At 34.3% G+C, this 15,492-nt stretch overlaps 1 protein-coding gene and 1 pseudogene across 1 annotated transcript; both read left to right on the forward strand.

Annotated features, from left to right (window-relative positions):
- The first annotated feature begins 2,151 nt into the window (after positions 1-2,151).
- Positions 2,152-6,302, forward strand: LOC145001557 (putative CoA ligase CCL7). Its single transcript, XM_078960927.1, has 6 exons — positions 2,152-3,219; positions 4,566-4,755; positions 4,846-4,991; positions 5,111-5,178; positions 5,834-5,936; positions 6,002-6,302. Exons 1-6 carry the CDS (start codon positions 2,218-2,220, stop codon positions 6,113-6,115), a joined length of 1,623 nt encoding a protein of 540 aa, XP_078817053.1. The 5' UTR covers positions 2,152-2,217; the 3' UTR covers positions 6,116-6,302.
- Positions 6,303-10,702: 4,400 nt separating this feature from the next.
- Positions 10,703-14,271, forward strand: LOC145002557 (putative CoA ligase CCL7; annotated as a pseudogene).
- Positions 14,272-15,492: the final 1,221 nt, after the last annotated feature.

The raw sequence follows: 15,492 nt of genomic DNA on the forward strand, positions 1-15,492 counted from the left end.
AAAGAGGTTTTACAAGGAGGATTCCAAGAAAGGATCGACCGAAGAGAAAGGCACTAGATACATCATTAACAAACCTTGTCCTATTAGAAACAATTTAGAGACCACCTTATACGGAATATTAATAGTTAAGAAAATAATATAAACCAGTGAGTTAGTGATTACACTACTCACACTATGTGTTAGGTTTATCACGTCTTTCATCACAACTGATAACTACAAATCAAGTCAAAAAAATTCAGTGATGGTAGTCACTATGAAAAATTCATAAGTTTATTTTTCACATAAACTTCTATTATGAATTGATTACAAAACACTTTCGGAGCATGTTACAGTCAAATACAATAACCTAGTTCGTATGACATTTGATTTATAACCTCTACCGATATTTTACCTACCTTTCAACTTTAAATTTTATGACAGAAAGATGTTGCCTCGTAGATATATCAGGCGTAATAACAACACGACAACAAATCCACTACAACCACGTCCATAATATGACCCCACTATGTTCCAGACTACGGTGAATACCACCGTAACAGCCGCCATGTCTCATATCCATGCAAGTGGTACCAATGGGCGGTAAGTGGTGCTAACCCATCTAATCATGGAAATATCCACATACACTCTAGGGAGTGTACATATAAAGACTTCATGAATTAAAACCTAAATAGTTTAGCGGAAGTGGATGAGTCATTGCTCTAAAGCAATGTTTCGAGAAAACAGAATCAGTATTTGAAATTTGCACGTGCCCAGAAGGGAGTCCGCCAAGGAATAATGACCCCCATTCTTAAACTACCAAAAGAGGGTGACCATAAACGAAGATCTGAGAGTAGGAAAAAGGGACAACCAACTCAAGATCCCTCGAAGAAACAATAGATTGTTGTTGTTCATGTTGTTACAACACCTGCCACGCCAACGACAGCACAACAATATGCGAGGATTCGCCTAAAATGAAACAAGTGTAACTTCCATCACTATGGAGCCTGCCGAGAGTTACACTGCAGAAATTGCAACAGGAAGGGGCACGCTACCCGTTTCTGTAGAGCACTGGCACAACCCCTCAATCAAGTCCCCGCAAACAGCCACTCAAATTGAAGCTGAAATAGTACGAAAGAATAGTAGAAGTTGAAGCATCAAACAGCCACTCACACATTTTAGTGAACATATGGTGGGCAAAAACTAAACATACAATACTGTTCAACCAATAACCTAAGCTGAAAAAACGACAATCATAAACTAAAAATCTCATACCCTACCGATCCATAACTAAGATCAAATTAAAACAATGAATCGATAAGAACATAAATCGGCACATAATTAAGCTATCGAGTTGTCCAAACTAGAAAACCACATGTTTCCTTCGATATCAATGTTAGATTGAATCAAATGAGAGTATTTAAATTTCAAATTGAGGGGAAGAAGGTCGGGCAAGTGGCAGAAAGATAGTGGGGGTGGTGTCCGGCGAGCTTGAAGCAACGTTGTGTGAAGTTTCATTCAATATGGGAGCGTCTGTGATGCCAATGGTAACAAGGCAAAGGCCAAAAACCTGAACGTTCACTAACCGATAGAGTCACAGTTCTTTTCTCATACAACAGTGTCGACTGATTACGTCTAGGGAGAAAAAAATTAAGGTGAAGGTCGAAAAGAAAAACAAGGAAGATGAAAGATTGGTTGAATCGGTGGTACACGTAAACTAGCTGGAAAATCCGAAAAATATCAAATTTAGTGACCAATTTCTGATGAGAATTGTTATTTCCACTTAATAAATTAATTCTTCAACTTGAATTTATATTTTACTAACTTGTACGATAGATGCAAATGTATTTTACCTTTGTGTAAATTATTAATCCAAATATCACTTTCCATTTTTGATAAATATAAAAGGCCAATTTCCGCAAAAAGTAGGCTGTTCCTAAACTCTATGTGAATTAATTAACTGTATCTATAATATTAGGCCTTTTATAACAACCTTTAATTAATATCCCTATAATATTCTACAAGATTGTTAATTTTCTTTTTCACAACTTCAATAATTAATAGATTATTTAAACTATAATTTATTACTTAGATATATTATTTCAGAATGAAAATTTAGAAAAAAGAATGTTAGACCCGTCACTAGCCAAGATGGAGGAGTATAAAATGTGAAAGATATGAAGGTGATGAGCACTTGAATATCATTTGGTAGAAATTGCTCATCTATCAAAAACACACACAATGTCGATGGACAAATCTGGGTATGGCCATGACGGAATATTCCGATCACTCCGACCACCAGTAGTCATCCCAGCAAAACAACACACATCAATGATCTCCTTCCTCTTCCGTAACGTTTCATCGTACCCAAACAAACCGGCCTTAATCGACTGCGACTCCGGCGAAACCCTCACTTTCTCTGAATTCAAAACCACCGTAGCCAAGCTTTCTCAAGCCTTGAACACCCAACTGGGTATCTCCAAGAACGACGTCGTCCTCTTCTTCGCCCCCAACTCAATCCAATACTCCGTCTCTCTTTTCTCTGTCATCGCTCTCGGTGCCATAGCCACCACCGTCAACCCTCAGTACACTGTCGGCGAGCTATCCAAACAACTCCAAGACTCTAAACCCAAACTCATCATCACCATTCCAGCATTGTACCAAAAAGTTGAAAGCTTTGGCCTGCCGGTTGTGTTTTTAGGGTCAGAAAGTCCAAGAAAAGGATGTTATTCATATAACGATTTGATTTCAACATCTTCCTCAGTCTCAGAACTCCCTAATGTGTCCATCGGAGGAGATGATACTGCGGCCTTACTGTACTCTTCTGGAACAACCGGTGTTAGTAAGGGTGTCGTTTTAAGCCATATGAATTTCATCTCTAACTCACAGATGATTACTTCAGATCAAAGATTAATGGGGGAGAAAGACTACAGGTTCATATGTGTCTTGCCCATGTTTCATATAGCCGGACTTGCGACTATACTATATTCTCAGCTACAGGAAGGGAATACCATCATATCAATGGGGAAGTTTGATTTTGAAGGGTTACTAAAGAACATTGAGAAATATAGAGCGACACATTTATGGGTTGTTCCTCCGGTTATACTTGCTTTGGCTAAACAGGATGCAGTAAAGAAGTTCGATCTATCTTCTTTAAAGCAAATTGCTTCAGGTGCTGCACCTTTAGGGAAAGAATTAATGGAGGAGTGTGCCAAAAAGTTCCCTCATGTTACAGTTATTCAGGTAAACTTCCATTGCATTTGAACTAAATATATTTAATGATCTCCTTTCTGGCCATTTATAATTGTTCGATTGTTTGTCATTTTAAACTTAATTTCGCACCTAATGTTTTAATTCTTTATTTCTTATATATATATATATATCTTTACTATCTTATAAAAGAAATCTAACTATTTCTAAAAATAGATTGATTATAATAATAATATTTTTTTAAGACGTCCAAATGATGAAGCTGATAGTACAAGTAATCATTAATAAAATAATATTAAATTTTAACCATATTTTGAATTCAAATATTTATCATCAAATCTCCATATATTTCTCAACAATTTGATATGGTTTCCTCAAATCTCGGATTCATTCAAATTTTGAACCCTTTTAGATATCCTTAAATTTAGCATGTTGATTCAAATATCCCTCCAATCGCATATACCTCTTTGCTCCCTCCTCTACTATAAAGTCCACCGTCCAGGAACAAAAAATGACTTTATTTCCCAAATAACACCATAGTTTGATTATTTTGTCTTCGACGTGTACTTTCTTTTGTAACATAACATTTTTGTAGAGGAAACATATCACTGAAAGAATTTACATGTCCCGCCGCTTTGCGCGGGTGCACTGCTAGTATATATATATATATATATATATATATATATATATATATATATATATATATATATATAAGTTTAGTTTATAATATTCTAGGTTTTTAAAAAATTAAACTTGAAAAAGATATTATCCAAAATGATATAGTTAAAATATTCATAATACAATATTGTTATAATTCAACATGTTATGATCTTTAATTTGTTTTTACTGAAAATATTATCATTCAAAATATTTATAATCATTAACGTTATCTTTTACAATTCAAAATTATACGATTTAATAGATATTATGATTCAAAGCTTGTTATTAAACAAAAACCCAAGTTCAGTGAAAATGTTACGATCCTAAATTGTATAATCCAAAATAGTTTTTGATAAAAAAAAATTGTTATTTTCAACGAGTTCATAATACCTTAGTTTGTTAAGATCCAAAATATTTTCATTTACATAAATCGTGATCGTTAATAGAATATTTTTTGAGTAAAAAAATGTTGTGATCTAAAACTTTTTATTAGACAAAAACTTAATTTGGTTGAAAATGTTATCATAGTAAATTATACGACCCAAAATCATATGATCTAAAATGAGCTGATTCAAAAGGGTGTAACTAAACTTTATACAAAATGTTGTATAAGATAAGACTATTAGTTTTAAGCTAGAGTTGTGAACACCATTTTGCTTTGATTTTTGAATTTCTTTAAGAATCTTATATTTATATGACAAAATCAAGAAACTCAACAGGGATATGGTATGACTGAAACAACTGGGCTTATAACAATGGAGAGTCTAATCATAGGCCCACGTAACTCTGGTTCAACCGGGATTCTACTACCAGGTGTTGAGGTGAAAATAGTTAGTGTAGATACTGATAAGCCTCTTCCTATTAACCAGATGGGTGAAATATGGATTCGAGGAGCTAGCATGATGCAAGGTATGTTCATCTTATCATTTTTTAAACATAAAACATGAATCTTTAATCTACTATTTTGGCATAAAATCTTTTTTGGATCTTAATTTATAGGTTATTTCAATAATGCACAAGCTACAGAGCTTATGGTAGATAAAGAGGGTTTTGTGCATAGTGGGGATCTTGGGTATTTTGATCATCATGGTCAATTATTTGTGGTTGACCGAATAAAGGAACTCATTAAGTGCAAGGGTTTTCAGGTACAAAAGTTTTGGAAATTTATATCTTCCAAAGATCCTATTTCGATAGGTTTTTTTGTTATCTTTTTTTCTTGACAATAATAATCATTAATCTTGTCTATACGTTTTATACTTTTAAGGTTGCACCGGCAGAGCTTGAAGCACTTTTGCTTTCACACTCTGAAATATTGGATGCTGCAGTAATTCCGTAAGTTAAAAAGACAATCTTATTTAGAATTTGAAGCTCATTGACAACATTTTTTAAATGGCAAATTTTCAGGAAATAGGAATATACCTTTCCTTTTTTTTTTTTTTTTTTTTACCATAATGAGTAATATAGTTTTCTATCTTAATTTCCATAATACAATGTACTTTATCCCAAATATCTCAATGTAGATTTGGTACTTGTATAACCACAACATTATTAGTTGAATGCCATATGAGCAAAAAGGATAAAAACAAAAAAAAATGGTAACCAATTACCGATTTTCCAGGTTAAAATTGTTGTTTTTGTTAGAAAATCATAAGTACGTTGTTATTATAGGGGAAAATATAAAGTATAATACTTTCACTTTTACCTTTAGTAACAAAATACTTAAACAATAATATTTGAATAGTGATTTGGAAAATGTATTACCATATATGAAAAAAAACTACAAAAGTAAAACAAAAATCAAATGGCAAAAAAGTTATTTGTTTTCCAGATTAAAATTTGTTGCATTGACAATAAGTACATTGCTATTATGCATAAAAGTTGAAGTATATTTCCCACATTGGTAAAAAGGGAAAATTACATTGCTCTTTCCTTCAACTTTCTCTTTTAGATCTGAAATGATGTAACCAATCAATATATATTATGGTAGGTTTCCCAATGTGGAAGCTGGCGAGGTCCCGATTGCATTTGTGGTCCGGTCTCCAAACAGTTCGTTGACCGAAGAAGATGTTAAGAAATTTATTGCTGAACAGGTAAAGGTTTGTAATGTTTTTGTATTTTAATAAAAATAATACTCATTGGAATATAATCGATATAGGTTGCACCTTATAAAAGATTGAAGCGAGTGACATTTGTAAGCAGTGTGCCAAAATCGGCTGCAGGGAAACTTCTAAGGCGGGAACTTATTGAAAAAGTTCGATCCGAAACATAAGATTTTATGAAATCAAAAACTTAGAATTTTCTGTATACCATAAAAGTTGTGAACTTTTGTTTTTTAACTATCCGTGTAAAAATTGTTAAAGTTGGTAACGTCAATAAGGAGAGTCATGTATGTTCATGTATGTTCCTTTATTTAATAAGTAAACGAACATGAATAATGGTGTCGTTCGTTCTTTTAAGTGGTTTTATCTGTATGATTTTTATTTTCGTATCTCTTTGTTTCCAGTAATATGTTCCTTTATTAAAGTAATATGTTCCATTATTTAATAAGAAGAAAAACAATGGTGTGTTTCGTTTGTTTAAGTTTGAGTTCATTTAAGAACAATGTTTTGTATTTTTATTTTCCTTATGCTTTTCCAGTAATATCTATCTAACTCTACATTATTGAACTCTAACAAATTCCTTCATGAGTAACTTATACTCTTCACTATTATCGACTACTATTTAAACCTACAAAGAATTTCGTGAAGTCGGTTTTATCTTACTCTTTTGAAGATCACAACTACAACCACATATTTCTTCGTTTTCTTCAACCCTAATGGGTTTCTTCTTGGCCTCTACTACAAGACTGTTAGAAAGCGTTTCAAAAAAGTTGTTTTCTTTAGTCGATTGTGCCTACACATTGATAGTATTTCTCGAACCCAAAAGGTTCTTTCTTGGTGACTCTATACTGCCAATATTATAATCGTTTTTTTCTTGTTGCCAATAAACATTCAAGCTATGGTTTTTATGGATTTTCTAAACCTATTAATTTGCCTCATTAATCCATTTCTAAAAGCTCAAGGAAACCACAAACCATATGTTAGCCACCATTGTTGTTTTTTATTTTGAAGCTGTCATACAAATCTCTTTATTGATTTTCTTAAGCCACTAAAAGTTGTGTTTATTATTAGTTGATTTTTTAAGCCTGATTATCAGCCCTACATATCAATTGTTAAAAGATATATCACAGCTCTTTAATTGATATATAGAAGCTCCTCATCGTTTTTCCTTAAGCCTCAAAAGTAAAACCAACAGTAAATAAATAATATTGGCCTATTTGTATTAGCCGCTTTATTTAAATTAAGAAAACAACATCCCCTTTATAATCGTTTTTAACCAACAATACCCTTTTAAATTTTTATCTTAAGCTCATATGCACGTAAGACGTATATTATTATTTTTCCTTAAAGTCATACACAACCTGATATACAATTTTTTTCCCAGCCATATAAATCAGTTCTTAGCCCTTATGAAATGATTTTCTTGAACTGATCTATAAATCGACGATTAGCTGTATTACAAATTATATGTACATCGATTTTTTTCTCATGGCTACATTGTAACACTAGATTAATTGTCACTTTGGCAAGTGAAGATGAGAGATCTTTTGGAATAAACGGATTATGAGGACGCTTTAGATTTGTTTGTAGGTAAATCTAAAGCTACTTGGACTCCAAATGAAGAAAGAAAGGATCCGCATCCAGCATCCTCTTGCTTGTATTTGACTTTACTTACACAACAATATTATTCAACAAGTACTTAACAAAAGTCTTCAAGAGCTATTTGGTTGAAACTTGAATCTATTTGTATGAAGAAGGTTCTTACAAACAAGATGCATTGGAAACATAAGTTGTTCTTACACAAATTTCAAAAAGTGGAGATTTCTTACCCATATATTCGACCTCAAAGAAATTATTTCTAATCTAAGTATGATGAGGAAGACTTTGGATTCATCATTTTATGCTCTTTTCCGAATTCATATTCGAATATCAATGATACAGTTCTTAAATCTTAATATTCATGATTCTCTTACTCAAATGAAGACGATGAGGCCTTGCACTCTAAAAAAATATGAAACAAATAGTTTCTAATGACTGGTGAAGCAGTTTACAAAGTGAAGGGTTATCTGTTTGGGTTCGTTATAACAATGTAATGTCTCATTTATACAACCAAAATTTTCATTTTTAAATTAGGTAAAAACATTGTTTCCATAAAAACCAAGTCAAGAAAAACCATAAGTTTCAAAATACAATCATCCTAGAATTAGAGTATCATAATAATGCGGAATCACAAAAGGTGTCGATGAGTGTATACAGTCAAGCCTTCTCCTTTCCACGATCATCTGAAGTACCCGAAACACATTTAAATTCACAACTGTAAGCATGAAGTTTAGCGAGTTCACCCAAAATATCATCTACAACCTAACATAATGAACAGTTATGCGTTATTAGCAACCCTAGGATTATCAATAGTCCTATGGGCTCATAACAGCCTTATGGATTATCAACAACCTTGTAGGTCATCAACAACCAATAATTCACACAACAACAATCAACAAATAACACTCGACTAGTCTAGCATTCACACACAAGTAGTATAGTGAGAAGACTCGCCTCGCAATATCATACAATCACAATAGCTCTCTGACAGTGAAGACTAGTATTATGAATCACATAATCATCAATATAGAAGTACCCTCTCAGACTACACACTAAAACTCATAAGTTGACCAAAAGTCAACTTGGTAGAAAGTCAACCCTAACTGACCTCCACGTCGTGGCCACCATAGGCCACGTTGTAGCAGCTTCACAGAAAAACAGTCGCAGTGACACCTGTCGCCACGTTGTATCTGGCAAATTGCCTCATTGTAGGAACTAGACTCTCACAACTTTATGAATTAAGATTTTGTAACGCCCATATTTCGCAACTAAGATCAATGTGATGATGTAATAGTCTAGGTCAACCGTTGTAACCTGTTTTAAAGTAATAAAGATGAATTACTTCAATATTATGTGAATTATGTGCTTTTGTGTGATTATATACTTGTTTGCAAAGATATCATAAAAATAAGCGTCAAGAATAAAACGTTAGATAAGACCGTTATCAATAAAGAAAGTTTTAGTGGTCGTGACAAAGATTCTGAAGATATATAAAGAACGTTGAAATCCGAGTTATAACAAAGAAGTTATGGCATGCCGAAGTTTCGCGACAGAACCGGTACGACACTGTGTGGCGTAAATAGTGAATTTAAAATAGAGGACTTTATAGTCTTTGTGATCTAAAGGAAAGTCGTAGTGTTCATTAAACCGAGAGCGTGCATAAAAAAATATTTAAATCCACGATCATCTGAAGGACCCAAAAATATTTAAATCCACAACTGTAAGCACGAAGTTTAGCGAGTTCCCCCAAAATATCACATACAACATAACATAATGAACAGTTATGCGTTATTAGCAACCCTAAGATTATCAGTAGTCCTATGGGCTCACAACAACCCTATGGATTATCCACAACCTTGTAGGTTATCAACAACCAATAATACACACAACAACAATCTACAAATAACACTCGACTAGTCTAGCATTCGCACACAAGTAGTATAGTGAGAAGATTCACCTCGCAATATCATACAATCACAATAGCTCTCTGACAGTGAAGACTTATATTATGAATCAAATAATCATCAATATAGAAGTACCCTCTCAGACTACACACTAAACCCCGTAAGTTGACCAAAAGTCAACTTAGTAAAAAGTAAACCCTAACTGACCTCCACGTCGTGGCCACCATAGTCCACGTTGTAGCAGCTTCACAAAAAAACAGTCACGGTGACACTTGTCGCCACGTTGTAGCTGGCAAATTGCCACATCGTGGGAAATGGACTCTCACAACTTTATGAATTAAGCTTTTGTAACGCCCGTGTTTCGAGGCTAAGCATCGATGTGATGATGTAATAGTCTAGGTCAACCGTTGTAACCTATTTTAATGTAATAAAGATGAATTACTTGAATATTATGTGGATTTTGTGCTTTTATGTGATTATATACTTGTTTGCAAAGATATAATAAAAATAAGTGTCAAGAATAAAATGTTAGATAAGACCGTTATCGATAAAGAAAGTTTTAGTGGTCGTGACAAAGATTTCGGAGATATAAAGAACGTCGAAATCTGAGTTATAACGAAGAAGGTATGGCATGTCGATGTTTCGCGACAGAACCGGTACCACACTGTGTGGCGTAAATAGTGAATTTACAATAGAGGACTTTATAGTCTTAGTGATCTAAATGAAAGTCATAGTGTTCGTTAAACTGAGAGCGTGCGTAAAAAAGAACGCCCAAATCTGACTTTGTATGAGGAAGTTATGATTTCTCTATGTTTCGGCTTAGCGATATGCAGCCTGGAGTTCGAATATTAGATCGAACGATTTCTAGCCAACACAACCTAAACGAAAATCAAAGATCTCGTTAATAGTAGCACAACGGTAAAAAGACAAACGAAATTGGACGTTGGATGAATAATTTATAAATTTTTAACGGACTTCTCGTATCCCGGCCTGTTGAACTTTTTTTTAAAAAATCAAAATTAGCCAACGGAGTCTAAACCAAAGTTGTAGAGCACATCTCTACCTACACGTGGATATAAAACAACATCAAAAATTGAGCTTGTATGTGAAAATTATGAATTTTTGATGTTGGGATGACAATTTGCGAGCTGTCCGAGGAACTCCCCGTGCAAGGAGGGGGAACGCTCCGCTTTCTCGTAGCACTTGGTCTCGGATCGGCCACGATGACCAACCGAACTTCGAATATTTGTCAATATGAACGCGCAGCGTAGGCCGGAGCGCCCTGCGACCGAGGTATGCCCCGTTTACCGTCGCAGGAACGCCCTGCATAGCCAGAAGCCTCTCGGTTATAAATATGATGCGAGTTAGCCGGTTTCAAGCAAACCTCCTGGTTTCATGAAAGAAGATTATTTTTTAGAAGCGAAGTGCTGTCCGAATCACCTCCTTTTCACGTGAGTGTATAGTCACTTTCATGTTACACATAGATATGAAGTATTTTTGTAATGACCGACTTTTGAGGTATTAATTATTAATTATTTCCTAAAATTATAGATGGGTAAAATATAGATAAAAGGATTATTGGATTGGACTTAAGAAAAAGGGGCCAAGGAATTGAGCCGCCCATAAGACGTACGTTGGGTGTAGTCTTTGCGTGCGTGGGGATAGAGGCATGCATCGGATACAGGGGGCGTGCGCACGTATGCACAACATACCAGGAGTACGCGCATCGTATGTGAGCAGATACCAAACCCTAATTTTTAAGGTTTAAGACATATAAATACCCCATTATAGCCACCCCTGTTCTTGCTACCAACCCCCTCACCCTCAGAGAACCCTGATACGCCTCATACTCCATTGTTGTCTGTGTATGATCTTTTGAGCTCATTTTGGTGAAGAAAAGCTTTGAAGAAGAGAATGAGAGGTTGGAGAAGAAACCTTTGAGTACCTTGAGCTTAGGGATCTGGATTAAGCTCATCATTTGGCATCAAAAGGAGGTATAAAGCTCCTAACTTTCCTCCTCAAAGTCTAGATCTAGGGTTTTTGAAGATTTGGACCTTCTTAGGTCCAAAGATTGGATCTTGATCAGGCAACTTCGATTTTGAGCTTAGGGTTGCCACCCTTGAAGCTTAATGAGTCCCTTTAGAAATAAAGTTATAAGCTTTGAGTCTTTTATGAAGCTATGCAAGAGATCTATCATTTTCTTTGGAAGTTCATTGTCATTTTTTTGTGTTGGGCTCATTTGGTGGGTTGCAAGCCACCAAGTAACCAACTTTAGAGACTAGAATGAAGCATGAGACTCAAATATGTAAGTTCGATGTTCTGTCTTAAGGGATTAAGTCATTTTGGAGAAGATGGGTTAACAGGATAGTACGCTGGCGGTACACGCCAATACGCACAACGTATAAGCCATTTAAGCAATACGCGCAGCGTACATATGCGTATGCTTAGTCAATGGATTTTAAGTTATTGGGCCTCGGCTTGGGCCTAGCTTTGCACATAGCGGTAGTTGGGATGTGATAGGCCTTCAAATGTGAGTTAAGGGCCCGAGAATTGGTTTGGGCATGGAAGAAAAGACTATTTGAAGAGTTAGGCCCAATTTAAAAAATTGGGCCATTTAGGGACTTAATAGGCCCTAGTGAGGACTAGAAAGGAGTGGGCCTAGTTCATGGCCCAAATTTGATCAAAATGGGTAAAATAGTCAGTTTACCCATAGAAGAGCCAACAGTTACTGATTAAACGTTTATGTGGTCATGATAGCCGGGGAATAGTTGGAGCAGCCGACGTGTCACCTTTGCACGAGTTATTCAGCAGTCTATTGAGGGGTGAGTTACCTTCCAGTAGCAGTAACTCTAAGGCTACAATGCCGACCCAATAGTAGGAGATGTATGTTAGATGATTGTCTTTGTGATATTCATATAAGTTTGCTGCTACTTGTTATGTTCTATGTACTATTATGATATATGTGATATGATATTATGTGCGGTAGTAGTAGGGGAGATAGTCCCCAAGTTACTCGTTGAAAGAGCCGAAGGGGTAGTTTAGTACCCAGCAATGCTAGACAGACTATGATTATGTGATAGTATGTGATAGGTCAGTCGAGGGGATCGAAGGGGTAGGCCAGCACCTAGATATGCTAGGCAAGGTCACCAGTCGAGAGGATCGAAGCGGAAGTTTGATTTTGAAGGGTTACTAAAGCGCATTTAGAAATATAGAGCGAAAAATTTATGGGTTGTTCCTCCGGTTATACTTGCTTTCGCTAAACAGGATGCAGTAAGGAAGTTCGATCTATCTTCTTTAAAGCAAATTGCTTCAGGTGCTGCATCTTTGGGAAAAGAATTAATGGAGGAGTGTGCCAAATAGTTTCCTCATGTTACGGTTATTCAGGTAATCTTCCTTTCCATTTGAACCAATATATTTAATGATCTCCTTTTTAAACTTAATTTGGCGCATATATATATATATATATATATATATATATATATATATATATATATATATATATATATATATATATATATATATATATATATCCTTTATTATTTACTTTAAAAAAATAAGATTCTTTATACATTAAACTTTATTTTATAATACTGTAAGTTTTAAAAAATTTAATGTTAAAAATGATATTAGTTAAAATATTCATAATACAAGATTATTATAATTCAACATGATCTTTAATTTGTTTTAACCCGAAACATTATGATTCAAAAAAAAATAATGAATTTTAATCGTATCTTTTGCAATTCAAAATTACATGATTTAATAGATATTATAATTCAAAACTTGTTATTACACAAAAACCCGACTTCGGTGAAAATGTTATGATCTTAAAATGTATGATCCAAAATATTTCAAGATAAAAAATTGTTATTTTTAATAAGTTTGTTAAGATCCAAAAATATTTTGATTTACATAAGTCATGATCTTTAATAGAGTATTTTATGATTAAAAAATGTTGTGATTTAAAACTTATTATTAGACAAAAACTTAAATGGTTGAGAATGTTATGATAGTAATTATACAACCCAAACTCATATGATCTAAAATTTGCCAATCCAAAAAAGGGGGTAATTGAACTTTATACAAAACATTGTAGACAATAAGACTCGTAGTTATAAGCTAGAGTTCTCAACACCATTTTGCTTTGATTTTTGAATTTCTGTAAGAATTTTGAAATTATATGACAAAATCAAGAAACCCAACAGGGATATGGTATGACTTAAAAAATTGGGCTTATAACAATGAAGAGTCTAATCATTGACCCACGTAACTCTGGGTCCATCGGGATTCTATTACCAGGTGTTGAGGTGAAAATAGTTAGTGCAGATACCGACAAGCCTCTTCCAATTAACTAGATGGGTGAAATATGGGTTTGAGGAGCTAGCATGATGCAAGGTATGAACATCTTACCATTTTTTACACATAAAACACGAATCTTTAATCTGCTTTTTTGGCAAAAAATCTATTTTGGATCTTAATTTATAGGTTATCTTAATAATGCACAAGCTACAGAGCATATGGTAGATAAACAGGGTTTTGTGCACACTGGGATCTTGGGCATTTTGATGATCATGGTAGGTTATTTGTGGTTGACTGAATAAAGGAACTCATTAAGTGCAAGGGTTTTCAGGTAAAAAAGTTGTGGTAACTTATATCTTCCAAAGATCCTATTTTGATAGGTTTTTTTGTTATCTTTTTTTTTCGTGACAATAACAGTCATTAATCTTGGCTATATGTTTTATACTTTTAAGGTTGCACCGGCAGAGCTTCAAGCGCTTTTACTTCCACGTTCTGAAATATTGGATGTTGCAGTAATTCCATAAGTTAATAAGACAATCTTATTCAGAATTTGAGATTATTCACAACATTTTCTAAATGGCCAATTTTTAGGAAATAGGAATTTACCTTCCCCCCCCCCCCTTTTTTTTTTTTTTTTTTACAATGATGAGTAATTGTGACATCCCCAATTTCACGGCCAGAAAAGACTGATTTGTTTATGCTTTGTTTTATAAAAGCAGAGTAATCCTTTGATTAAAAGAGTTGCGGAATTTGTTCCCAAAACAAAATATGATAAAATTTATCAAAACGTTTCTCAAAGAGAATGTATTTTCATTAAATAATAAAACCTCAGGATATCATGCTCTGATACAGACCAAAAGCATAAACAATATAAAATAGACCTTACAACAGTTATTTATAACTACTGATCTATAATCCAAAATTTCTCGTCAAGTCCACCAACTTATACCCTTGTGCCATTACTTGTAATGCAAAGAAAACTGAGTGGGTCAGACTTTGGAGCCTGGTGAGCATATAGGGTTTTCAACCCACAATAATATATATATATATATATATATATATATATATATATATATATATATATACATATATATATATATATTTATTTATATATATATATATATATTCAATTATCAAACAATCAACCCAAATACCCATCTCCATATCTACTTTATTTTCTCAAGGGTTTACCCTAAGAATCCACTATCCTGCATTCATTCATTCCTAAGGATTTACCTAAGGAATTGGCACGAAGTCCATTGCTGCCAAAGTTTATCTATCAAGTACTAAATCCATAGTTATCAGGCGCTAACTCCATAGTCACCAAGGTTCACTCAACAATAGGTGCTAACTCCACAATCACCAAGGTTTACTTAACAATAGGCGCTAACTCCATAGTCACCACGGTTTACTTAACAATAGGCGCTAACTCTATAGTCACCAAGGTTTATAGAATAGGCGATAACTCCATAGTCACCAAGGTTTACTTAATAGTAGGCGCTAACTCCATAGTCACCAAGGTTTACTTAACAGTAGGTGCTAACTCCATAGTCACCAGGGTTTACTTAACAGTAGGCGCTAACTCCATAGTCACCAGGGTTTACTTAACAGTTGGCGCTAACTCCATAGTCACCAGGGTATACTTAACAGTAGGCGCTCACTCCATAGTCACCAGGGTTTACTCATACCATCTCTCAGCACACACTCCATAGTCACCAGGGTTTACTTAACAGTGCTAACTCCAT

The sequence above is a fragment of the Lactuca saligna genome, chromosome 6, assembly GCF_052625555.1.
Source record: "Lactuca saligna cultivar CGN05327 chromosome 6, ASM5262555v1, whole genome shotgun sequence".
Taxonomy (NCBI): Eukaryota; Viridiplantae; Streptophyta; class Magnoliopsida; order Asterales; family Asteraceae; genus Lactuca; species Lactuca saligna.

What these genes read in the sequence shown, in the direction of transcription:
- LOC145001557 (XM_078960927.1), top strand. Translation starts at nt 2,218, where the DNA reads ATGTCGATGGACAAATCTGGGTATGGCCATGACGGAATATTCCGATCA. An exon ending in CTCATGTTACAGTTATTCAG is followed by an intron (nt 3,220 to 4,565) that starts GTAAACTTCCAT and finishes GAAACTCAACAG; the next exon opens with GGATATGGTATGACTGAAAC. An exon ending in TTAAGTGCAAGGGTTTTCAG is followed by an intron (nt 4,992 to 5,110) that starts GTACAAAAGTTT and finishes TATACTTTTAAG; the next exon opens with GTTGCACCGGCAGAGCTTGA.